Source organism: Pleuronectes platessa, chromosome 18 (assembly GCF_947347685.1).
Source record: "Pleuronectes platessa chromosome 18, fPlePla1.1, whole genome shotgun sequence".
In the NCBI taxonomy this organism is placed as follows: Eukaryota; Metazoa; Chordata; class Actinopteri; order Pleuronectiformes; family Pleuronectidae; genus Pleuronectes; species Pleuronectes platessa.
In genome coordinates this window covers 13122492-13147650 of record NC_070643.1, presented here as the reverse complement: position 1 = coordinate 13147650, position 25159 = coordinate 13122492, and the positions used below count along the sequence as shown (strand labels likewise).

Here is a 25159-nt window from a genome sequence, read left to right as displayed (position 1 = left end):
TGAGATTCCAAAGAAAACCGAGTTTGGTTCAATACAGATAATAATTAGTTACCTCAGAGTGTAAAGGGTGAAGCTGTGGAGTAGGATTAGCCTCCTCCAGCCCACATTTATCACAGTTCTCGGGTTATAGCTCTTAGTGTAATTTTGTCTTTGAATAATGGAGCCAGTGAATGAATTTGAACTGAATGAGACTGGATTTAATGGAACTAGAATGAATCTCTTAAGGACTCGATGCTCTTACCTCTTCACCGATCTGTGTTTCCACTTCTCTTCCCTATTTGCTCTCGATTGCTTTCATAAAACAGATCGTTAAACTTCACAGAAATACGGCAGTGTCTAGTAGGAGTTGTGTACAAGCAAGACGAGTTAAAGCCCTTTACACAGTAACCTTGTAGGCGTGCACATGGTTTCCACATTTGTCTCACAGCTAAGCGAGGAGCAGCCTGCAGTTACAGTACATGCAGATGAAGGTGACTTATTGTACATGCAGTTATGCTCATGTCCTTCAACTGAGAGGGACTATTAACAAGTCAAGGTTATGCAAATGCTGAAATTCCATATATCGGAGGGAGACTTACAATAGCCGCCGTCTCCAGAGCCCAAACTTAATTTGCTCTAAGATTCCAATCGAGCTGTGTAGGTTCACACTGACGGTGGTTTTTCATTTTAAGAATGAACACCAAGAAAACAAACTATGAAAATCCAATTAATAATCATTATAACCCGGAAAGAACTAAAATGAAGATTTGATTAACCTTGCAAAATGGGCAACTATCGCTGTGACCCTTAAGATCCAGTATTACTGTGTATTAACTGTTCTGTGCAAAGGAAAAACAGTATCCTCTGACATAAAAAGAGCTATTAGAGCTTAATTATCAAAACGTAGAATCAAGGGAGGTCCAGTTTTGTCCAGCTTCTCACCCTTTTGTCAAAATCTAAATCCTTTATCACTTTATAAGTTCCGTATTTCTAAACGAATAAGTTAAATCTAAAGATCACATAGTAAATCTGGCACCAGGGATTGTTACGGCATTAGAATGATAATCAAATATACATTGCATGGGAAGGAATGGGAGGATTAGCAGGGGCCGGACAGCTCATTCCTTCCCCGGACCCTCAGTGGGTTTAACTCGGCCACGTTCCTCTTCATTATCAGGGGCTGCAGACCTCACCGAACTTGGACATATGACATCAGAAATTCCAAATAGGACCTGGCTGCAATACTCGTATGAAGCTTGGTAGCACTCAACAAGGTGTCATCCATGTAACAAGATACCTTATTACTTGGGCCTGTGTTGTAACCACAGAAAGCAACAGGCGGATGATTCAGATGCAGAGGGACTCTGTGGTGGTGGTGGGTGTAAACACTGTCTCCTGTTGGGAACACTGTGGACCTGTCCTGCGTGTACAGACTCATCACGCATGTTTGTGGATTTCCTTAAAGCGAACACGGATATTTTTAGACTTCATACTGTGAACTTTGACAGTTTGTTTTTTAAAATCGACTCACCGCCACTATCCCTTAAAAAAAACTCACCTAAAGTCGACAGAATAGAAAGGCAGAAAAAAGGGACCCACCTGTTTGGACTCAACTGTAAAAAATATATGCATGGGTGGATTTATTTGTATTTGTACCATGCATTAGCCACACAAATAAACGTTTAAACATTTTTCCACAATAAGAGTACTTTAGATTATCTTCTTCATCAATTAAATACATATTTACCTGCAGAGGCTCTTAAAACATTTGAGGTGACATTATGGAACATGTCTGTGTCCTGCGTCTGGATTTAGTTGCAACACATCGTGCAAATAAAGTAACTTCATCACACTCTCTACGCAACAAATATAATGTGGGGTACATATAAAACATATCAATCACCTCCTCTCTGACCTTTGGTATTTTAATCCAGTTTAGAATGATCTGTTGCTGTGCTGCCAATTAACTGTACATCTGTTCTGTTTACTTTTTGTGCAGGGTTTTTAAACCGTGTCATTACGAGAACTGAGAACTCTCTTCTCAGCTATTGTTGTTGTTGTTGTTATTATTATTATTATGAAAGACGTGTGCTGCTGTCATTAATAACAGCTGTCTCCTGTTCTTCTTCTCCCTCCCCCACTCTCACATTTTTCTCCTCTCCCCGAGTGGAGGCAGATGAGTGTGGTTCTGTTTCTTCCTGTTAAGGTGTTTACTTATCGTTGTGACTTTTGGTTTCTTTACAACACTGTAAGGTCTCACTTTGCAAAGTGAGTGTGAGGATATATGTTGTCATTTGGTGTCTGTGGGCGGGGGTGTGTGTGTGTGGGGGGGGGGGTGTCTTGCTCCTCCAGGGGCCTCTTTTCTTGTGCATGTTCCTGTTGTCTTATATAATTACTGCAGTTTACACTGCAAAGATGAGTCTTGTTATCTTTTATAAAGACATAATGGAGGATTTATTTCTGAGTCTCCCTCCTTACGTCAGTTCAGGATATGATTCAGGGCTGAAGGAGCCTGCAGACGGAGGGATGGTGATGGAGATTGTGGGATGGAGATGTAGAGAAGGGTGGTGATGGAGATGTGGGCGTGGAGATGAAGGGAGGGATGGAGATGGAGATGGAGAGATGAAGGGAGGGATGGAGATGGAGGGATGAGATGAGTGTTGGTGAGATAGAGATGAGAGATGAAGGGATGGAGATGGGGAGATAGAGGGAGGGAGGGATCGAGAGGAAGGGAGGGATGGAGATGCAGATGGAGATGAGCGATGAAAAATGAAGGGATGGAGATGGAGAGAATAGACGGGGACAGAGATAGAGATGAGTGGGAGCTGCTGCTGTTGTAGCACGAGCACCAGCTCTCTACATTCCTTTCGAGTGTGTGGGCGTGTGGCTCCTCTCACCTGTCCTCCTGTCCTCCTGTCCTCTCCTCTCCTGTCCTCTCCTCTCCTCTCCCCTCCTCTCCTCTCTCCTCACCCCTCCTCTCCTCCTCACCCCTCCCCATCGCTCCGACGCAGACAGGCAAAAGGCGGAGGAGGAGCAACGGACCTCCACAGTCCACAGACGCCTGGTTTCGGTGGCAGTCGATCGGTCGGTGGTCGGCAGCACACGGCAGCACGAGCCCCAGCGGAGGGAGGGAGACTCCTCGCAGCTCCACGGTAAGATAACCGACACTCACCGCGGCGGATGACGCCTCGTGCGTTTGGCGTGTCACTCCGCCGACGCGTCTTGTTGCCTGGTGCCCTCTCGACAGCACTTTCTCGATCTGATGATAAAAAAATCTGACAAACGAAAACCGAAGCAAAAATTACAATGACGGGTTAATAGCGAGGCAGAGACTCCCGAGCGAACGCGGCTACATGAGGGTCTAACTACAGCGATCAGTCGCAGTTCCCCCCCGGATCTCTAACGGCCGCGACACCGATGAATGAAAGATAACTGACGTCGCCGAGCCGGTAAATGTGTTTTATTATGTTTAATCTTTAACACAGCTTGTGTTACGTTGACCCGCTGGAGCTCAAACTGGTTTTATTCACCGGGGGAAATGTTCGATCAGCTCGTTCTCTCTATATAACCCGTAGCTCGGGTGTAAAAGGTGAGTTTAAAAGCCGGTTCCAGTCACAGTTTCCCTCGCTTTTTCACGGCAGGTTAACGCGTCTTGATGTGAGCAGTTATACAAGTGAATTATTCCCCCAGCCCCCCCACCCCCGGTACTCCTCCGCCCGCCGACCTCCGCAGCCCACACGCAGCTGACAGCGCGGTGAAGTCCCGGAGCAGGAGGTCCGCTCCCCGCCTGGCCGGGAGTAAAAATAGCCTGGAGCTCCAACTTAGCCCAGGTCACTGTAATGCGACACAAACCCACAGACACATGTCCGTCTTTCTCTCCGTGTGAGGACACGTATTGACACAATGCACGCAACCGGTAATATCGCAGCTGACTAACACAACTGAAACCTTATTGTCATTATGAATTTAATCAATACAAAATAACTTTGAATCTGTGGAGACAAAAAATGTCCGCATAAAGAATTTGAGTCCGAATTAGTCCTCACAACTACGTGCACACACTCAAGTTTGCGCACCGAACCTTGTTAGGACCATGCCTTGATTTCCATTCATTGTGGACAGTCTAGTTAAAACCTGATCCTTAACCTTAATTATGACCACTTCTAATCGTAACCTAATCATAACCCATACCCCAAAACAGATCACATTTTACCACCAGCTTTAACCAGGACCTCAGAATTATATTCTCGCCTAATTCGGACCTGGCTTTAACCCCGGTCCCCATGAGGTCCACTGGTCCTGAGAAGGTCGTTATATATGCTGGAGAGGGTCCTAAAGATACAACAAAAACAAGTACACACATGCCTACACACGGGCACAGCTCCCACTATCCCCAAAGTAGCTCACACTTGCTCCATCCAGCCTTGTCACTGCTTGGCCCCGTTATGTGGGTTAACAGGATGCCTCAGAGTTGTGCATGAAGATGACACCTGTTTCTTTTTGGCATACTCAACGCATCCTCCATTTAAACGTGTGTGAGCACAGTCACTCAGTTAAGATGGCAATCCGTTTTTTTTTTTTTTATTGTGAGCAGCAAACGGTGCTTAATTTTGTGTGAAGTCGCCCTTTAAAAGCATCCCTGCGTACACAGTAGTGTGTTGTGTGTATGTGCTGGTATTCCCCTCCCTCAGCTCAGGTTTGAGTTTGCAGCTGTCGCACCCACAAGTCGCTGCGGTGATATAAGGCTGCTGTGGCTGCCCAGGTGCTGGGAACTCAAAGGACAAAATAACCTAAATTCCACCAGCAGCCTACTTTCTGTTCTTTGTCTTAAAGTGGAGGGCGAAATAATTCATGACCTGTTTTATTTGACTCAAAAAATGCTGCGGCGAGGAGGTGAAGTAAAAGCTACCTAGAAATAAGATGTCTCTTACGGCTGCAGATGTAAAAAGAAAAAACAGCACAGAGTATGCGCCAAATATTTTAACCTAAAAAGCCATAAATCCTGTTTATGAGAAAACAATTGTAGCCCAATTAGAGGCTCAGGGGAGAAAAGCCCTGTGCGCGTTATTGATAAACAAAGCGCTGCAGGCTCTGAGTTTGCCTCGAACTTCTCAATTATTATTTCAAACCGGAGAGACCTGCTCTTTTCAGTTTTTAGTCTCTCGCCGAATCGTTTCCTAATGAGCTTCCAGTCCCCCTTTTAAATGCAGCTGCCGCCTCAGAGACAAAACACAAACAGCAGCTTCTGTGGCCACAGGCGATGATGAAGTCTGGTTTTTATAGGATTTTCTCACAATGGAAAACTGCAAAATAAAATGCTAAAAGAAGGAAAGCAGATTGTCCTAAGGAATTGCAAGATATGTAGATAAAGGTCTACTAGAGGATGAACAGAGGCATATTCCGTATGCAATGTGAGACGTCTTTGTTAAACAATGCAACAACCAATGTAATCCTGCTATTCACAGATACATTCTCAGCAGTCTTAAATATAAATTGGATGTCACTGGACTTAAGGACTTAATATAACTTGCTTGAGCTGACAATGACCATCTAAAGTAGCTTTTGGATGTTGTCCCAATTGCCCGCCTGTGTGTCAGTGTGGATGAGCCAGGCAGCTTTTGGCTGGAGAAGAAAGGTGTCCTGGTGAGTAAGTGGCTCCGAGGCTGGAGGCTTTGGGGAGAGCAGCAGATGGATGATGATGTAGCGGGTACTGGCGCTCCCTGCCTCCTGCCGCCATCCGTCACGCGCTAATGATCGTGTCACACCTTCTCCCCGGGCGGCCTGCTGCTTCTGCAGCGCTCAGCTCAAAAAACCTGGTAGCTCCACTCAAATCCCGTCTTCACGGACGTTGGCTGAAAAGCCCGGAGACAGACTGTGCCGCAAGCCTCTCCATCGCCTGCCTTCACCCCTCTTCACCTTTAAAGTCCCCGCAGACTGTTCCCTCATCTCTCCCCATCCCCTGCCTCCCTCGCCTCCCATTAATCTTGTTTTCTCTGTAGTGTATGTCGTTCTTTCTCCTCTGTCTTCTAACACAGTGTTCCCATTCCTCTCTGATTGCTGTACAGTCACAGCTCTCATGCATTTCGATACCTCCATTCTTCCGCTTATATTTTATTCACTTTTTCTTTAATTATAACGATTACGGGCCATTTATCACTTCTATCCCTGCCCCTCCTCTATGTCTGAGGTCAGCCACAGTGCAGCACATGTGGAGCTGCTCTGCTTGGTCAAAGGACACCTCAACAGGAGCCTGTCAACAGCACATTAGGAGAGTTATGTGTCCTTTAGAGTGTTTATATGAATCCAGATCGTGTCTTCTTCCCTGGACTGCAGCAGACACATCCCTGCAGCATCCAGCTCTGATAAACAACCAAGCCACGACTAACAAGTAGATTCATTATCGAGACGGCTGATTATTCCCTGATTAGTTGCCTTGTCTATAAAACGTCAGAGATGAGCAAATCAAATCATGATCATATATGACGGAGACAATAAGTAAACTTTCACATTTGAGAAATTGGAACCAGGAAAGTCATTTCTGCCTAAAAAGTAATTAATCAACTATGAAAATAGTCTCCGACAAGAATGTCTGTCTATCAATACATCAATACTTATTGAGAAAATGTCACTATCAAGATGAATCTTTCTGAAAAACCTTCATACGTAATGTTTTTTTCAATATTGGTTTGACATTAATCAATATATTTACCTATATATCAATAACAAACAAATGGATATGCATCACACCACAATGAGATTATTTTTATCAAACAAACCAACCAAACTACAGTTTTGTTTACTGCCTTTGTAAATATATTAGGACAAATTGTGCATTTTTATGATGACACCCAACACATCGTAAAATTGCTGGAAACAGCACGTGCAGGGATCTCAGACGCCTCCCCTCCCTACTAAGAATATTTTTGTTCTTGTTGGAATCGCTGCTGTGGCGTATTGTGTTTCATTGAGGCGGTGTTGCTTTGCTTTACTTTAGAAGTAAACACCACTTGGTACATGCGCTTAGAGGGGGCCTTTAAAAAAAACTGCTCTTATCTCCATTCGGGTGTTAAATAACCATGCTGTGGGACTCGGCATCCCCCGAGCTCATTATCCTGTCCCAGGTGTTACAGCAATAAGAGTCCCCATGAGCTCTATGTTACAGCGGAATGCGTCCCCACTGAACGCAGTTGGCCCTTTGAACAAAGATGGTGGAATGCCACTTCCAAAGTTTTGTCTGTCCCTTTGGTCTTAGCAGTATTCTCACCACCGGGACGACAAATTCAGCCCAGCATTCTGGGAATATCAGCGTGGGCGGATCGGATGATACCCTCCACAGCTGCTGCTTCTAAGAAAAGCTCGAGGGCAAACTCTAAACACGCACACACACCAGACATGCGTACACATGAGCCACACACATGTAAATACACAGGCAAATACCACGTCCAAAGCACAGGCCTATATGTTACGGTCACAGATGCACAGGCCCAGTTATAGTTCATTTACGGTAGCAATTAACTGTCAAGCCTGGGGAGTGTTTGGGACAGGGGTTAGTACACAGACATTGGCTGAGCTACTTGATATTATTCCCAGCAGCTATTCTTTCAAGCTCGAGCAACTGTTACGTATGAGTGTGTTTGTGTGTAGTGGTGTTTCTGTTGTACAATGACCACTAAACACATTTTTTTGTTTTTCAATCTCTTCAGGCTGTTTTCCATTGACCAGTAAAGAGCCAGCAGAGAGAAAAGCGGCATAGAAGGCGAGCACGGGCGGAGAGAGAGAGAGAGAGAGAGGATAATTGCGTTTCTGGCTGCCCTGTGGGAACATGGGATATATGACCTCATCATTCACCTGTGAGGCTCTCCAGTAAACAACTAGGTTCGGAGGAGCATACACACATACACACATGCAGGCAAAGATATTTCTACACAGTGAACAAGGCAAATGCCCACAGCAGACCCAGTCAGCATTGTGTATTTTTTTTAGAAAGATGACTGAGGCCGCTGTCGAAAGGGCAGATGTCCTCCTTAAAACCTGCGATGTGACACCGTGTGATGTCCTCGGCTGTTCCCCCCCGCCGCCATGCCTGCCGCTCTGCAACCAGAGGGAGGAAGAGGAGTGCCGCCATGACAGCAAGAAGCCAGAGCAGCAAGTAAGTGACACAACCATGCCTCCCGTTAAGTACCACATTAATAATACACCACCAATTTATGCAGCCCTCCCCACCACCACTCCTTACATGCTCACTCCATGACAAATTGTGTCCCTACTCGCAGAAACACTGTAACCAGGTGCAACCAAAGAAAAAAGTCAAGGTAAGCTAAAATAATTGCGCCGCTCATTATTCATCCTCACTGAAATATCGATTGCATTACACTCTATGAATATGTAATATTCTGTGTGTGTGTTTGTGTATTTTAGGCAAAAGGAAAGTTAGTGCGCAGTATGGCCGTCTGCGAAGAGTCCTCGCCCTTTGAAGAAATCCAGGTAACATCCACATCATCATCCGCTTCCTGCTCCTCCTCCTCCTCCTCCTCCTCCTCCTCCTCCTCCTCCTCCTCCTCCTCCTCCTTGATGTTCATCCACACACTGAAATGATTCTTTATTCTCCTCTCAGGAATCTCCAGACACGAACATCTCATCTAGCTGCCAAGACAATGAGAGAACATCCTGTAATGAGGAAGAGCAGGAGAAGAGCGCACATCCAAAGAAACATTCACTGTCCAAAGGTGTGTGAGTGTGTTTGTATACCCCCGTGTGTGTGTGTGTGTTGTGATTGATGTCTCATAAAAGGGAAACAGGAGAAAACAAATACAATGTAATAAAGTGGAATTCTGTGCCACTATTCAGATGCGGCTCTCTCGGGGTGTTTTGATATTGCAGTGCGCTTTTTTGCGTTATTATTTCTATTGTCTCGTAACTCATCCCGCCCGCCTGTGTCGCCGATCTCTCAGAGTCCAGCGCGGAATACACCGACTCCACCGGCATAGACCTGCACCAGTTTATCGTCGACACCCTCAACAGCAACCCCAGAGACCGAATGACGCTGCTTAAACTGGAGCAGGACGTGACTGACTTCATCAGCAGCGATAGGTGTGTGTCCGTGTCTGTGTGGGTGTGTGGGTGGAGCAGAATTCATAACCTTATTGTGCTATCTACCTTTTGAATGTGCTGAAATGCTGCTTGAATTGTGTTGACTGAAAATGGGTTTTTGTTTAGCTGACTTACTACAATTCAGTCCAAACAGCTCATTTAGCGTATTGATCAATATATTGATCCGGTAACGTTAGTGTGGGCGTGTTTGCACCACAGGGGATGAAACTGGATTAAAGCCACACACAAAAAAATACTACGAGTCTCACTTTACCTCCTTCTCTCTGCCTCTCCCTCCCTCCCACTTGCATCTCTGCCTCCTTCTATTTCCTCTCGGCCTCCCTCCTCCTTTCCACTATCAATCCCTCCTCCCTTTTCATCCCGCCTCTCTCTTTCCCCCCCCCTTTCTATCACCCTCAGCCCCTTTAAAAAGTTCCATCAAATGTCGTCCTACCACCGTATGCTGGTCCATCGGGTGGCGGCCTACTTTGGCATGGAGCACAATGTAGACCAGACAGGCAAGTCTGTCATCATCAACAGGACCAGCAGCACACGCATGTAAGCATCTAGAATGTATCTGTGAGTGTATGCATGTGAATCCTTGCCTGCTCGTGTGGACTTACAATGGTCGTTACTTTGTTTGCCTAGACCGGAGCAGCGTTTTTTGGACGAGGTGCGGGACAAGACCGATGAAATCCACTGCTGGAAAATGATCTTAAAGAGAGACAACAGCTCAGATGATCAGGTCTGTCTGTGCGCCGATATCTATAGTCGCCCGTCTCTAGGGACTTTACTCCCACGCTTGACATTTATTGCTTCGCGTCAGCAAATTGACTCGTTCTCATTACTCGCTTTGCAGACCCGAAACCAACCCTTTCGAGAGAAGCAAGGCAAGTCAATGGAGGAGAGGGAGGAGGAGTACCAACGAACACGAGACCGAATCTTTAACCAAGAGGTGAGACAAGGAGACAGAGGGAGACGAGGAGAAACAAGACAGAGACAGAGGGGAGACCTGCTAATTTCTCTGCTCTTGTGTTACAGCCGCTCTACACCCAGGAGAGCGCCCATGTAGAAACCAGGTAACCTTGCCTGTAGTGCATTTTCACCACGTGCTTTTTCAATTCTTATATTTAGCTGAGAACATTAATATATGTGTGTGTGTGTGTGTGTGTGTGTGTTTCTGTGTGCAGGGCTGTGGAGGAGTACAACCCATATGCTGAAACCCAGAGGAGAAGACAGCTCTTCAGGTAAAGCTCTGTCGGCAAAGTGTGGTCATTCATCATCTTAATCTGATCAGCCTGGCTGCCACAGACTTTATCAGAGTCTGCGGCAGAAACACAGAGGGGACCTTTATTTGTGTGTGTTTGTCCGTGTGTCATTAACTGAAGCAAAGTCTTTGAAGATAATTTACGTCAGTGAATGTCATGTAAAACCCGCGGTGCGTCACTGTGCCGGAATCGAACCACTTTTGAATGAGGTTGTAGGATAATTCTGGACGTGCCCCACAGGAGGAGCCGCGGCAGCTCGGGCTCCAGTGCGACGGGCAGCAGCCGGCAGAGCAGCACCGACACCGACTGTCGCTATGGCAACGAGCCCCAGCCCTGGAGCAGCACAGACTCGGACTCCTCCTACCAGTGGACAAGCCCCGCCCCAAAACCCCGTCAACCTGCCAACCACAGCTGGGAGGGACGCGGCTCAGGTGCGTCCTCACAATTAAAATGTGGCGACTTTTTTGTCGCCTCTTATTTCACACCTTCAAGGTGTAGATTCAGAGGGTGAGACGCTTTGCTCCTCGAACTTATCCCCCAGACTTCACCACCGCGCCGCACTCGGGAAAATCGCTGTTTATAAATTAGCAGTTTTTTTATATCTTTTTTTTAATCAGCAGCAACTAATTAACAAAAAACAGTGGAAGTTCTTTTGGTGCGAAAAAATTCCAAATCCACGAATGTTCACACCAAGGCTGTAAATTTTCACACGACACCTCCAGGATTCATCGCATATTCAGGAGGAGACATACATCATCGCTGGGGGACTGTTCACAGAATGTTGGAGCACGGAGGGTGGGGGGTGCGGAGTGTGAGGTTCATCAGACTGAGATGTTTTAAGGGGGATTTGTCATGTGTTGTGATAATAAGCTCCCTCTCTCCTCTCGTTCTTCCTCTGCTGTGCCTCTCAGGCTCCGTCTCTCTGTTCAGACTGCCACCGGCCGGCCCCCACCCCCCGACTCCGCCCATCGTAGAAGAGCCGGCTCACAACTCTGCCTACATCTTTGAGAACGGGATCCCACCTGGCAGCATACTAGTGAACCCACAAACTGGTAGATGACACACACACACTAACACACACACACACACACATATACACGTATATACCAGTGAGGTTTTTGTACACACCACACTTATAAATGATCACACTCGAACCTCCCTCCTCTCAGGGCAGCCATTCCTGAACCCTGACGGATCCCCCGCTGTGTACAACCCACCAGACGCTCAGCAGCCAATCAGGAGCCAGACTCAGCTGCAGGGCTCTCTGCCTCAGCAGCAGCCACAGCAGCAGGTAGCGAGCGCACAGCAGGAAGCGTTTGACATGCAGGATATGTTCACGAATGTACGTACACACAAATGTCAGTGTTTGTGCCTTTATCTGTGTCTCCACATGTGTGTGTCTCCCTCAGGTTGTTCAGTACTCGTCCGTGTCCTACCCAGCTCCTCAGATGTTGCCTGTCACTCCCTCACAGCCGTACTCGACAGTATGTATCACTGCACGGGCCGACAGCTGCTTTACACATGTGTGTGTTTATGCAGAATGCGTGTGTGCGTGTGGGGGGGTTTTGACCTTCTTTCTTTGACGGACAGATGGAGGACTTCTCCTCGCAGTTCGCTCGCATGACAGGGAGCTGTCAGTCAACTGGTGAAGCCCCACCTCTCTACCCTCCCAGTCAGGGTTACATCTATGCAGCTCCTCTCCCACCTCCCCTCCCCCTCCCCCCCAGCTACTGCCAGCCCTCACCTCAGGTAGGGAGACGAGCAACCAACGCGATCCATATTTGTTCCACTTCTTTGCTGACTCCTCACATAAAGCGCCCGTCTTGTGACTGATGTGATGCTGTTTTATGAAGGCTGCATTGATCGAGCATTCACTCCGACACCAAAATCCTCCTGTTCAAAGGATGAATTTAATGCTACACGGGGGAAAAGTCATATTTTTGATTATAATATATTATCCTGTAGGTGCCCGTGTTTTACTACGGCCAGTACCCTACCTCAGCTCAGCAAGGATGCCGGCCAGTCTCACCCAGTCAGCACATCCACAGCCAAGTAGCACAACCAACAGGTACTTTCCACCATCTGTGTGTGTGTGTGTGTGTGTGTGAGCGCGCGTGATTGGGTGTGTTTGTGTGAAAAAGGCCCAGACTGTGGCAGTAGAGGAGGGGGCCGTTACACTGTCAGAGATGTAGTCTGAGGGTCTCACAGTGAACCGGTCTCTTTCCCTGCTGCTTCTTTTCTGCGCAGGGATAAAGACCAAAAAGACGATCACACCTCAACACTGTGTTAGATTTGACAGTTAATCACAAACTGCTGCATCCTCACTTCTCAGTCAACACCTTCTGCGGCACCAGTATCTGTGAAAACAACTCAAGCTGATGTCTTGAGTTCTGTCTTTGTTGCTGTTATGACTAATGTTGAGAATAAAGGTATATATCCAACCAAATCCACTCCTGCTATACAAATTATGTAGTATTCTTTATTTTCAACATAGGATTTAAGTAAATGATAATAAAACAGAAAAGTACCCACAGCTATAAAAAAATGAATAAAGGACATTTACAGATTATAACTATCGCCGTAAAGGTATCGGCTGAAGCTGAAGCTTATAACAACCATCCTATATTAACACAGTTAATAAACTCACTTCATGTTAAATACAGGTTATGTTCATGTGCAAATGTTGTTTGCTGTTTGCTGTTTACATTTTTATATTTGCTTATTAACAAATAAAGAATTTGTGGGTCATTTGCTTATTTATTTATTTCAGAATGTTTTTACTAACGCTATATGTTTACAAGCCTCATGTTGTTCTCCACAGCTCTTTCTAATATGTTCATATATAACTCGTGAGCTCTTTCATGACCTTTCTCTTCAATTCAAAGGAAAGGCTGGGATAAAATATACATCTATTAATAATTGTCTTATTTACATGTGTTTGCAGCAGGTTACCCTCCCACTGTGGGGGTGCAGCAATCCTCCCACACTCAGGCCCAGGCTGTGCTGGGGCCCTACTCACCAATGGCCTCTCATCAGTGTAGCATGGTTCAGGTAAACACAGAGCACCCAAGGGTGTCATTCCACGTCAGTGTTGAAGTTCACAAAGTGCATGTGCAAGCAAATTCTTCGCTCTAACTTTAACTTCCGTCCTGCAGGGGGGCGTTCCTGTGTCCTACCCCCAGAGTAAAGTTGTGACTGGGGTAGGCGGGGAGGTGGGTTACTGCATGGTGGCGCCCCCGTCCTCCCACCACAGCGGCTGCCATCCTCCCAGCTGCACCAGCCTCGGCGCTCCGGCCTGGAGCGCACAGTACTGATGCCGCTGCAGCGGATGGAGCGATGATAATTGTGGTTCCTGCGTGACCTCACCGCACACACTTAACGCAAAGGCCTTTTTATTTCCCACTCTCCCCTCCATCCCTCCCTCCCTCCCTTCTCACCTACACCCCCTTCTTCCTGACGACGCCCACAGGGCTCACTGTTCACACACACACACACACACACATAAATGTACCACTGTACCAAAGCTTAATAGTATATATATCAGAGCTGCTGTATTGAATGCATTATTTATATACACAAATGGAGTTTTATAAATATATTATAAATTATATACTGTGTTTTAATGCACTGTGTGAAGAGAATAAAGTGTTATTGCTGGAGTGACTCGGTCGCCTTTCTTTGTCGTCCTGGTGTTAATGGGGGAGGATGCAGCCATGATGAGACATACATCAGGGCAGAAAGTGCTTCATACACTCAGAACGTCAAATAGAAACTCGGTGGTGGTGGTGGTGGTGTGTGCACAGTGGGAGAGCACAGATAAGGTTGTTAACCTACCACTGAGATCACTAATGGGAGATGAATGTCACTGCATTAAGATATGAATAACTAACGAGCCCACGAAACATGTTGATCATTGGGGACGTTTGGTTTTCTTTACGAAGACGTTCACCCAAAGAGATTGTGACGACGTTCAGGCTCAAGTCAACATGACATGTGTAACATTTTATATAAATAGCAAAGAACATTTCCAGTTACCATCCCAGATTAAGCTGCAGAAGAATTTCTATTTTGAGACTTGAGCGCCCCCTCCTGCTCTAATACTCTCTGTGCACCATCCTAACATCTACGTAAAGGAAAACAGGTAATGTGATGTAACCAGTTCATTTACTCGTCTTACTGAATAACTACAGCACTAGTGTTTATTTATATAAAGGAATGCAGCTAAAATGAGCTTCTATTTATTTAATCTGCTAATTAGCTTCACCATTAACCAATTATTCTACAAATAATTTCAGCTCTGATTCAATCTGAAAAGTCATTATTCTTTTTCAACACAGACAATTTGACTTGTATATGATATTATTCATTATTTATTTTTTGTGCCTTTTCTATTGTCACAAATATAAATGTTGAGTCAAAGACATGGATCAGCATCCAACTAAAACCGCTCAAAACTAAATGAGTCTTTACAAATGTACAGAATCACTGCATCATTTAAATGGCTCCTCTTTCAAGTCCTCCTCAACCGACGTGTTACATCACTGCGATAAAACTACTTTCACTGCCATGTGAACATTAACTGATGGGCCAACGTGTTATTGTTCAGATGCTGCGTAATTCACTTTGTCCTGGACCTGATTCATATTCCACCCCCCCCCCCCCCCATAAAATTCAATAAAACATTTCCATCATCCACACGCGGCTTCCAAATTAAATTTGGGCTTCATGACTGCCGTATTGAATGCATAATTAATAACCGAGCGACGGTTTCACAAAGCCAGCTCTATTTCTGTCCTTTGCACACACAGACTTGAGCAGCAGCAGTGCAGGTTCCATGATCTTTAATAAAAGGCACATGTACAGCCATAGTGAGATGAGTGAGTCCACTGGCAGAGAGACGAAGCATTAAAACACAGAAATACAGGAAGTAGAGGTCAGGAGGAGAGAGCTCTATCTGCTTTACAGTAGAATCTACGTAACATCTTCTCGTTCTTGTTCAAGTAAGTCTAACACTAATATGTTGCTGTGTTAAGGTAAACCCCCCTCCCCCCTCCACACACACACACACACACCCCATCCATCACCACCCAATGTCTGGTCTTCCAGAAGGGTCCTGGTCGTCGAGCTCTGAGCCCACATGGATGTCCAGATCACCCTGAGCCTCCGCGCTCACAGTTTGGGTTTTTATTCCTTTGCTGTCGCTGACTCGTCACCGTGGTCGGATCAGTCTGTTTCGGGAGTAAAAATAGTATTTTGGGCTCCTGTCGTCCTCAGGTTTCCATCAGCTTCTTTATATTTCACACAAGGACCCAGAATCCAACCGGTGCTCTCATACCGGAAAACTGCCCGGCCCCAGGTTGTCTGTGTGTCACACCGTTTGTTGTGAGTTTCATGGAACACAATTTTATTTGAGGAAAAATGGACCAAAGCAGTAGGTTTCCCTTGATTTTTAACACTCATAGTTTTGGATGATTGTTCAAATAAACTCAAAAAGGTAATAGGGCATGATGAGAAAGTATACAGTGTATATATGATTGTGTCATAAAGAAGAAAAAAATAGTGGGTCGCCCATGCGACCAGGTGACCTAGCACATATGGAGCTGGAGTCGTCATGCAGTGGCTGTTTTTAGGTTCCAACATCCCTTTGACGTGTGTCTTCCCCATTTCACGCTCGTACTGTTCGATTAATAAATGCCCAAAAAATATCTTACAAATAAAAAAGTTAAGCACATATTGTGTAAGCATCTTAATATCAGTAAAAATAATCAAAGTGGTGGACATAGATTTTGTCACAGCCCTAAATTTACACTGTAATGTTACAATGGGGCAAATTCCCAAACAAATTAGCAAGAAATTAAATAACCAGTAACCAGGAGCTACCCTGATTAGTTCCACAAAATAAAACACAGCAATATGATATCAGCACTGTTCTGATAATGGATTAATCATTTCAGTCACTTTTAAATATGCCAGACTATCTAGTTCCAGGCTTTCAAATGTGAGGAGTTGCTGATGGTTAATAAAATATCTTTTAGTTTGTTGGAAAAACTCTCACTTTGTGCGGTGATGGTTTTATCCAATAAACAATGAATCCTTAAGTAAAATAGTTGGAGTTCTAAAACTGACACACAGTGAACCTGGGGCCCCCGCAGCTCCGTTCCAGTCTCGGTGGTCCTGGACTTTCAGGACTGCACTGTGTTTAACACACACTCACGTTACACTCACACAGGCATTCCCACGCTACAACCCATCTCAAAAGAAAGAAAAAAGATATTACTGTCGAAGGTTATATATAACCACAGCTGGAGGATTAAGTTGAAGAACTAAAATATGCATGCAGCCAACTCTCCTCTTGTTGAAATGTAAAAGAAGGTCGAGGTTGGGATGCCGCCGCCTTTTGTCTGCTCTGGCCAAGTCTGAGAGCGTCTGCCTAAACAGGAAGTGACTAAACTTTGTAGAGCGGGGGGGGGGGGGGGGGACACACACACAAGCACACGATCATGCTCTCGAAACCCCTTCACATGTCTTCAGAACAGCTGATTAGTTTCAGACGCTCTATATTCACATTATCACATGGTTTGGGACATTTGAACATGCAAAGCAGAGCGTGGGCCGCACCCCAGGGTCCGTCACATAACTCTCTCTGTGTCACACACGCACACACACGCACAAATACACAAGCGCAACAACTGCACCCAGCGAGTCCTGCTTTGGTTGGTGTGTGTGCTACCTTTGGCTGCGGATGTCACAGGGTGATAGGTCACACAAAGCCTGACCTCAGAGAGCCTCCTCAAGGTACACACCAACCACCTCACAACGTGCTCTACCCCCGCTCGCTGCCCCCCCAACAACCACAACACCTGTACCCCCCATCCAATAACAATGCCCACCAATCTCCATAGCAACGCACAGCTCCCCCCAAACAAGGGGCCTCACTATCTTGTAAAAGGAGGTAAGTGTAATTAGTGGCGTGTGTGTGTGTGTGTGTTAATATATATAAATGTGTGTGGAAGCGTGTGTACCCTGCGTGATTGTGTGTGTAGGTGTGTAGGTGTGTAGGTGTTAAGAGGTATCAGTGGTTCAGTGGTGTCTCTCTTTTATTTTCATCACATCCTTCCTCTCTGCCCATCCTCCTACGTCGCCATCCTTCCCCCCCGTCCTTTCCATCTTCCTCCTCCCCCTCTTCTTTTTCTTCCTCCTCCTACTCCTCTCCTTCCCTCACTCCTTTATTTTTGGACTTGGAAGATGAACAGGCGCAGGTTGATGTTTTTGGCAGCCAGCAGTTTGTTGCACTCCACCGAATCGGAGATGGGCAGATGGACGTACTCGGTCTCATTGGTGTCGTTGCTGAAGGAGTGGTGGTGGATGACAGGCTTGATCCGCACGTCGTCGTACGGCCCCTTCAGCAGCAGGAAGGAGCACTCCAGAGCAGAGTTCACCTGCACACACAGAAACACCTCCTATCAGCCACGACACCGACTCAACAGAACTGAAGTTTTGACACTGACGTCAGCAAAGGAGATCAGATGGGAGTCCAGATTCGTTTTTTACCCATAAACTCAAAACAGTCTCCTCATTTTATTATTTTATATTATTATAAATGCTTAGTGACAATATTGATTAGTTGAAATCAAATGTATCTTTATTAATTCAATAATGTTTCCGAGTATGAGACACAGAACAGTAACACAACTGACGACACCAAAGTGGACACATGAATTATGTGAATGGAAAATGTTCTGTGACACATGAATTTAAATCTTGACTTTATCTCACAATAACAAGACACTGTTGCCCTGTCAGCTCCAGTGATGCCACTTGTCTTTTATCTTGCCATGGTAATTTGTCCCAGCAACAACAGAAAAACCCAGAGTAGCAGAAACATTGATTGAGAATTGTGATGAGGTGGAATTTGGGAGTGGAAAGGAAAATGTGAGCCAGCAGAAAAGCCCAAACAGTACATTCTCATGACTGGTGTTATCGGGAGATTTCAGTCTATCAAGGATATAATTGTTTCCTATCAGTTCCTCTCTCTCCTGTCCTGTAGCTCCACCCTGATTCTACCAATCAGTCATCACTGAGTATTACCTGACCTGAGAGGTGAGGCACAAGCTCCTGTGTCAGGATGAGAAGAGGAGGCTTCCAGTGTGGGCACTGCTGGTTCTGCTTTAACATTGTGTTTGTCTTTTAAGGTTAATAAGCCAAAGCTTTGTATTAAAGGTTTTCTGTGGTTATTTCAGGTCAGAGACTTTACGTGCCCCCCCCCCCCCCCCCCCCCCCCACAAGGGGCTACCCAAACGAGGGGTGCAACAATCTGGAGCTCGTCCAGAACAGAACATCGATGAGGTGAGGTAAATGTTTGTGTATCTTTGTCTCTAATGACCTTTGCATTAGTGTGGGACTCGCCTGTTTTCTGGATCACTTGTGGTTGTAGCTGCGTGTAAATGCTTTTGAATGATGCTGGGTTCCTTTATGATGATTGAGGCCCCCCTTTATGTACATTTTATGAATTTCTCTTTTGAATTGTCTCAATTGTGATTTTTCTGTGTGTGCATATACATGTATATTTAGATTTAAATTTGCTTAGTCTTATGATTGATGCCTGTTGAATTAGAATTTTGCCAAAAAGAATAAATGATGTAACCATCTGTCAAACTTGAGTCCATCAACTTTGTTGTTTTGACTGTCTTCTTTTTGGTGGTCTACCTGCTCACCTATGTAGGTAGATGTAGTAACATTTGTCCCCCTCATGGTGGTAGCCATTTTGTGTTAAGTGGGAGTGGCACCCAGTTGTATGTTTACCTGTGTTGGTGCCTCATTCTCAATCCAGCAGCAGCAAATGAGTTGGCCCTCTTGTGTTATGATCGTGTTTGTGCCTCTCTTTGACTTAAGTGAAATCATAACACCTTCATTTATTTTTTAACGGTTCTAATTTTTCGCTGTTAAAATGTTTACATTTACACCTACATGCATACGTTCAGCCAGCATTGGTCCACATGCTCATAAACTAATTGTGCTTGTTTTTTTTTAGAGATTTGCAAATGGCTTCTGTTTTGTACATCATGATGACTTGTTAACATACAGGCTCACTAATTATTTGCAATGGTAAAATGCATTGTAAAATTATCTTTTGCCAGTGAAGTTTAATACAACTTTATATTGTTTTAAGGGTGGGGGTGTTTGTGTTTGTGTTCCTGTTCCTTTCTTGTCTCTCCTGTAGCTACTCTCTAATTCTACCTTTCATCAAAGAGGTGCACTTGACCAGGAATGGGGGTCCTTTTCAAAAGGTTCGGTGCCAGGATCAGAAGTGGAGGCTTCAAGCATTGGGACTGCTTTCAAGGTTGTTTACTTTGTCTTTTAATGTTATGGCGGCTGATCGCACACACTGATCCATGTTCAGTCATATTGTTTTCACTGTTATTGTACAAAGCCTCCATTTTAATGTTTCTGTTTCACTTCTGATGTCAGAGGTAGAATCCTTTTTTTTTTTTTACCACTTTGGTAAAATATCAAATGGCAGCTGACTTCTGTTATCATGCAGATAATGATCACTTCGTAAGCTATCAGCTCCAAACTCCAAACCAGAAACTGGTGGACAGTGACTCATCTTAAGCCCTGAAAACTAGCTCCGAAAACTTTAAAAATACACACAGACAGACGGGTGACGTGTTGTACCTTGCTCTTGAGGAGTAGCTGGAAGGAGAGGGTGCGCTTGCAGGAGAGGTTGGGGTTGCGCTCGGAGTCATTAACGCGGGCCTTCAGCACCCACGTCTGGTTGAGAACTGTGAAACGCGGTGTCTCATAGTACAGGCGGGTGATGAAGTCATCGGTGCGGTACGGCCTGAACTGCACCTCTGGATGGACACAGAAGTGGAAAACAAGTTTTGGAAAGGTGAGAAGTGTCACGAGTGGGAGGGAGAGAATAAAAAGAGTAAGGAAGTGAATCATACAGTTATTTGTCTTTCTATTTATCTTCCCTAAAGTTCACGATCAGTTTGCCACATTCAGCTCTAATATGTTTGTACCTGTAAACCCGATCTTTTCGTAGCACAGCAGGCCAAAGATGGTGTTGTAGAGCTGCATGTCTCTGCGGTGGTTCTGGTCCATCTCTCCCAGGATTCCCATCAGCTCTGTGCCAGTCTTAGTGGGATGGCAGCACTCGCCCTCATGCGCCGGCAGCTCGTGGAACGGACCTTGCCAAGGGCAGCCGATCCTCTTGTACTTGCACTGTGTCACCCTGAAAACATGAAAATGAGTGGACAAACTGGATGGAAGGAATGACACGACTTTGTATAAATAAATTCCTTCAAAGACGTGCCGTGTAATGAAGACATGCTACTTTAATGTACTAAGATCGGCGGTGGCTAATTAACAGTGGACTAATGAGTGTGCACTTATAGCCAAGATCATGAAATAAATATCAATTACATCCTACACAGAGGTGCGTTTCAAACAATACCAGCTACTTAATTCCAGTGAAAGTGACGTATTAATAATCTGAACGGTACAAGATAACTTCAGTAGTGAACTAAGAATAATTGAAACCACATGTGCGACTTTCATCCTACATTAACCGCCAGGATTTATTCAACCACAAGCAGCTGCTAGAGATTACCAGTTTTTTTTACCTAGATTCAATACTTGATAGATTTTTTTGTAAAATACGTACCACTTATGGTAGTTTCTCTAAATAAAATACAGTTTCATTTTCAAACGTGCATATCAAAGAAGTGCTGCTGGTCATCTTCCTGAAAACAGTAAGATGACATTTATGTCAGTGGCAGCCAGAATCCCCACAGGAGGCCAGCAGCACATTTATTTTTCTGCCTGACCAAAAACACCTTGTGACTGCCATGGTTGTTGTCATGGCAACACCAGCACTGGCGCTGCTGTCCTACACGGGGTCACCTGTTGCTATAGCAATAACCCCATAGGATTTCCTGCATGCAAATTTAAACAGCCCGAGTATCACAGGCAACAAACGCATGCAGCCAGTAATCACATCAGCTGGTTCATCTGCTTTTATTGCTCCTCATAAGTCACACGCTTCCCTCCCAATCTTCCACAACATTAACCTCATGTGACAGGAAGAGGCACGCACACACTGATCCATGTTCAGTCATATTGTTTTCACTGTTATTGTGCACAGCCTCCATTTTAATGTTTCTGTTTCACTTCTGATGTCAGAGGTAGAATCTTTTTTTTTTTTCTACCACTTTGGTAAAATATCAAATGGAAGTTGGAAATAGAAAAGTAAACCTTCATGGTGTAGTAGAATTCATAAAGACTTTTAAAAATCTTAAAAGTTGGAGATTTGTTTTTCCCAAAATAGAAGTATGCGATTCTTTGCTAGCTTTATTTGAAAACTGGGCATATAATTTAGCAAGCAAAGGTAAGAGTCCCATTCTATTTCCAATACTGATTTAGTGAATGAATAAATACATTTTCTGAATTTATTCTATTGGTGAATCTGATGGAACAGACACATAAAAGTTCCTTCCGTTTTACACAATAATTTGATAGTTTTGACATATTTGTGGGAAAGCTAAGTAAATTTTTCCACAAATAAAACACTAAAATAAGACACTGTTTCATCCTTTATAGTAGGATAGGAGTTTTTGTAGATTTATGACCTTGGGGAAAATATGGTTCTGTGAGTTTGTATGGCTGTGTTGTGTGTACCTGTCTTGACACTCCTCTTTCTGGTGCCTCTCTAGGCTGGAGCGGGGGAATTGTTTTAGGCAGAAGGTACAATCTGTCGGCAGCTCGCTGACAGCCTTCTCCACAGCCAGGTTCCTGCAGCACAGGTTTTTGCTGATCTCACACCTAAACGAACAATAATAAAAAAACACAAAAAAATGTAAGTATCGCAAGTGTGGATTTAGGTATCTCAAGACAGGAATCACTGCATTTTTGTCTGAAATAACAATATATGAATTTCATAGTTCCTACTACAGAATATAAAGGGAAGAAAAATCTTTATTGAGGAGAAAGTATTTTAAAATATCTAAAATCAATATTTTATTTGACAAATCATCTGTTATTTTGCTGCAAAAGCAATTGTCTAATGCTAAAAGTATGTGGACAATACAAATGTCTTATTAACTCTTCTGGAAATATAAAAGAAAATGCATACAATCAAAATATGAACAATATTTTAATTAACAACTATATAACAATCTCTCCAGATCCACTTTGAGACTTCGATCATTAACTTCAGTGACCAAGATGCACTCTGTAATGCTCTGTATCTACACTGAATTCCTGTCCGCCTCGCTCAGGAAGTGCTCGTGTCCACAGGGAACTTTACCTGCAGTTGGGACACGTGGCCTGTTCCTCCTTGAGACGAGAATCGGCCAGGAGGTGGATAAAACAGCCTGCACACATCAGGTGACCATTGGTACACTGGTGGTGGAGAAAAGGTTGACGGGTCAATAAAATTTGATTTAAGTGAAAACATAAGTTGTTGATTTTTTTGTTAGTTTTTTTAATTGGGTAGAGGCACAGGTTCTGTGGCTAAAATATCTGAGCAGGGCAAGCTGCAAAAAAATAAAGTTGGACAATTTAAGGGAGATTTAAACTTTGTGATGCCAAATTTACAATAAAAATGCCTGCATAATTTATTACAAGGGGTTATTGTATTACGATTATTTTGGGACTATATGACAGATATTTTGTGAAAATGATTGAAACAGGGACTTGTCATTAGGCGCATTTCCATTGATTTCTGTTTGGGTTTATAATAAATTGGATCAATGGATTGGATTAGGTCGCCCAACAATAAGTGTAAAAAATATTACAGCAAGATTACAACTGAATATGTACTTTATAATGGGGAGTAATGTAGAAGTGTTTACTTTGCTCTGTAAATGATGGCAAATGTCTGTGGGATTTATGTACCTTAATTAAGTGTCTATGTTTACAGCAGAATATTGTGTATAGGAAGAAAACCAAGTTTTTTTTACTGTTAATAACTGTTAAATAACTTCTTATAATCTGTTGCATGTCACAACAATAGTGAAACTAACTGATCAATCATCAATTACAAGTGTGATTACTTCACATTGAAAACAGTTTGAGGCTATTAGGGGGGAAGTGGGCTGGGTTGAAGGGCAGGGGCAGACTGAATTCAATCAAATTTCAGTTTAGATGTGTGTTTAACCCTAGATGGTTGTGTTCTGGGAGTGGGGGGGCTGGCAGTGTGGTTTTGGCCGAGGGTCATTTGAGGATAATTCACAGTATAATGTTATGAACTGGAGCCTGCACAGCTGACCACCAGGGCCTGGGTGTGTCTGGTCTCAGCCTCATGGCTCAGTTTACTGTAGACACTAGGGCCTGTGTTGGATCTAGTATCACTAAAAATACATGGAGATGGCCAACACATTCAACAGTTTGACTCTGGGAAGGGGGGGAGGGGCATTCGGGGTCTTCTAGTGTGAGATCCAGCTGCTTTGCTGTTTAGGGGTAATGAGGAGTGGGGGGTTTATGATTGACACCTTGTTTACCTGGTATACAGACGCCTTGGGCAAGTCTAGGCACACGGTGCAGCACAGCACTGAGTACAGTCTCTCCTCCAGCTTCCCTGACTCTCCCTCGGGCACTCTCACCCGCTTCTTGGGTGGCGCGTCCGGGTCAGGCTCGGGCCCATCTCGTCTCATGCCGACCTCCTCCTGCATGGCAGCGACCCCGGCGACAGCCTCCACCGCTGCCCCCACGGCCCCGACCCCCAGGCCTCCCGAGGAGGAGCCAGGGGCGGCCGCAACGCCCACGTCCCTCTCTTCCAGCGAAGACATGGCGACGGGTGTCTAGGAAATGTTCGGGGTGAACCTGCAGCGGCCACACTGAGCCCGAAATATTAGCAGGTTAGCCAGTGACTAGCTCGCAGCCTGTCAAGCTAACGGTCAGCTGACAGCTATGCTAGCGTTAGCCGGGCTAACGCGACGGCAGCAGGCTGTCAGACAGGAATGCGGGCTAACTTGTTATTAATGCCGCCGCACACTGCGGAAGTTGAAAACGCGTAACAAGCGAATGACCGTGTAATAACGGGAGCACGAGAGAATATATTACAAATGTCGACCAGTAGCAGTTGACTTACAGTGAGGCTAGCAGACTGTGCGCTAGCTACGTTGACACAAACACAGCAGTCCTCTCGGGCAGAACAAAAACAACTCGGGCGTCCCTCAGCTGTTGTTGAGCGCTCGACGCCGTTAATCGCAATGACAGCAGATTACAGCCTCGTACCGCCGCGGCCCAGCTCGGCTGCTCGTCTACCGTCCCCGCTCCGGTACCCGCAGACTGTCCACGGCACCCACGGGACCTGTCGACGATTCAGATCCGCGGCTGGAGACAGTTCTGTTGGAACTCGTCTCTCCGGCTACACAGCCATCTTTGTTTTTTTTTTTGGTTTTTCCTCCCTTGCCTGTCCGTCTCCCCCGACTTCACCCTGTGCAGCCGCTCACCACTCCGGGTCAAATTCGCTACAGCTCGGGCAGGTTCTGAAGCGGCGTGTTAAGACGTGAATCTGTCTTTTTGCTGCGCGTATCTGTGGCGGCCCCTCTCTGTGTTGCTCCAGCAGTGAACTGGCTGACAGCGGAATGTTTTGTTGTGGCAGATGACTTGGGGTATTTAAAGAGTTTTGAACTGCGCGTGCGCACTAGGCACCTGCGGGTCAGTGTGTGGCAGCGCACGAGAGGTGACCAGAACCTGATATGCGACAAATGTAGGCCCCTCCGCTGCAAGGACGCCTTAATGTATACTTCCACAGCGCGTATTAGCCACATCTGTGTGTTATAACACATGAGTAACACTGTGACAACTTCAGA

At 45.1% G+C, this 25159-nt stretch overlaps 2 protein-coding genes across 6 annotated transcripts; one reads left to right on the top strand and one right to left on the bottom strand.

Moving 5' to 3' along the window:
* The first annotated feature begins 2976 nt into the window (after positions 1-2976).
* On the top strand, positions 2977-14001 carry arpp21 (cAMP-regulated phosphoprotein, 21). Of its 4 annotated transcripts, none has more exons than XM_053446676.1 (20): positions 2977-3131; positions 7683-7854; positions 7967-8128; positions 8253-8291; positions 8398-8463; positions 8594-8705; positions 8931-9069; positions 9490-9627; positions 9718-9814; positions 9929-10024; positions 10111-10148; positions 10260-10316; positions 10578-10768; positions 11249-11389; positions 11507-11628; positions 11747-11821; positions 11928-12086; positions 12303-12405; positions 13282-13388; positions 13493-14001. In XM_053446676.1, exons 3-20 carry the CDS (start codon positions 7967-7969, stop codon positions 13649-13651), a joined length of 2001 nt encoding a protein of 666 aa, XP_053302651.1. In that variant the 5' UTR covers positions 2977-3131; positions 7683-7854; the 3' UTR covers positions 13652-14001. The 4 variants fall into 4 exon arrangements, with proteins under 4 accessions (XP_053302651.1, XP_053302652.1, XP_053302649.1 ...); XM_053446677.1 differs by having other exon boundaries at positions 7963-8128; positions 13285-13388; XM_053446674.1 differs by having other exon boundaries at positions 7963-8128.
* A 1160-nt stretch (positions 14002-15161) lies between these two features.
* Positions 15162-24953, bottom strand: zftraf1 (zinc finger TRAF-type containing 1). Of its 2 annotated transcripts, XM_053446679.1 has the most exons (7): positions 24433-24953; positions 23843-24178; positions 22648-22742; positions 22020-22163; positions 20363-20574; positions 20013-20191; positions 15162-17776 (listed from the first exon to the last, which is right to left on the bottom strand). In XM_053446679.1, exons 2-7 carry the CDS (start codon positions 24128-24130, stop codon positions 17564-17566), a joined length of 1131 nt encoding a protein of 376 aa, XP_053302654.1. In that variant the 5' UTR covers positions 24131-24178; positions 24433-24953; the 3' UTR covers positions 15162-17563. The 2 variants fall into 2 exon arrangements, with proteins under 2 accessions (XP_053302654.1, XP_053302653.1); XM_053446678.1 differs by having other exon boundaries at positions 23843-24953.
* Between the last annotated feature and the right edge of the window lie 206 nt (positions 24954-25159).

What these genes read in the sequence shown, in the direction of transcription:
- arpp21 (XM_053446676.1), top strand. Translation starts at nt 7,967, where the DNA reads ATGACTGAGGCCGCTGTCGAAAGGGCAGATGTCCTCCTTAAAACCTGC. An exon ending in GAAACATTCACTGTCCAAAG is followed by an intron (nt 8,706 to 8,930) that starts GTGTGTGAGTGT and finishes CCGATCTCTCAG; the next exon opens with AGTCCAGCGCGGAATACACC. An exon ending in ACTGCCAGCCCTCACCTCAG is followed by an intron (nt 12,087 to 12,302) that starts GTAGGGAGACGA and finishes ATTATCCTGTAG; the next exon opens with GTGCCCGTGTTTTACTACGG.
- zftraf1 (XM_053446678.1), bottom strand. Translation starts at nt 24,130, where the DNA reads ATGTCTTCGCTGGAAGAGAGGGACGTGGGCGTTGCGGCCGCCCCTGGC. An exon ending in GCCACGTGTCCCAACTGCAG is followed by an intron (nt 22,164 to 22,647) that starts GTAAAGTTCCCT and finishes TTGTTCGTTTAG; the next exon opens with GTGTGAGATCAGCAAAAACC. An exon ending in CGAAAAGATCGGGTTTACAG is followed by an intron (nt 20,192 to 20,362) that starts GTACAAACATAT and finishes GTGTCCATCCAG; the next exon opens with AGGTGCAGTTCAGGCCGTAC.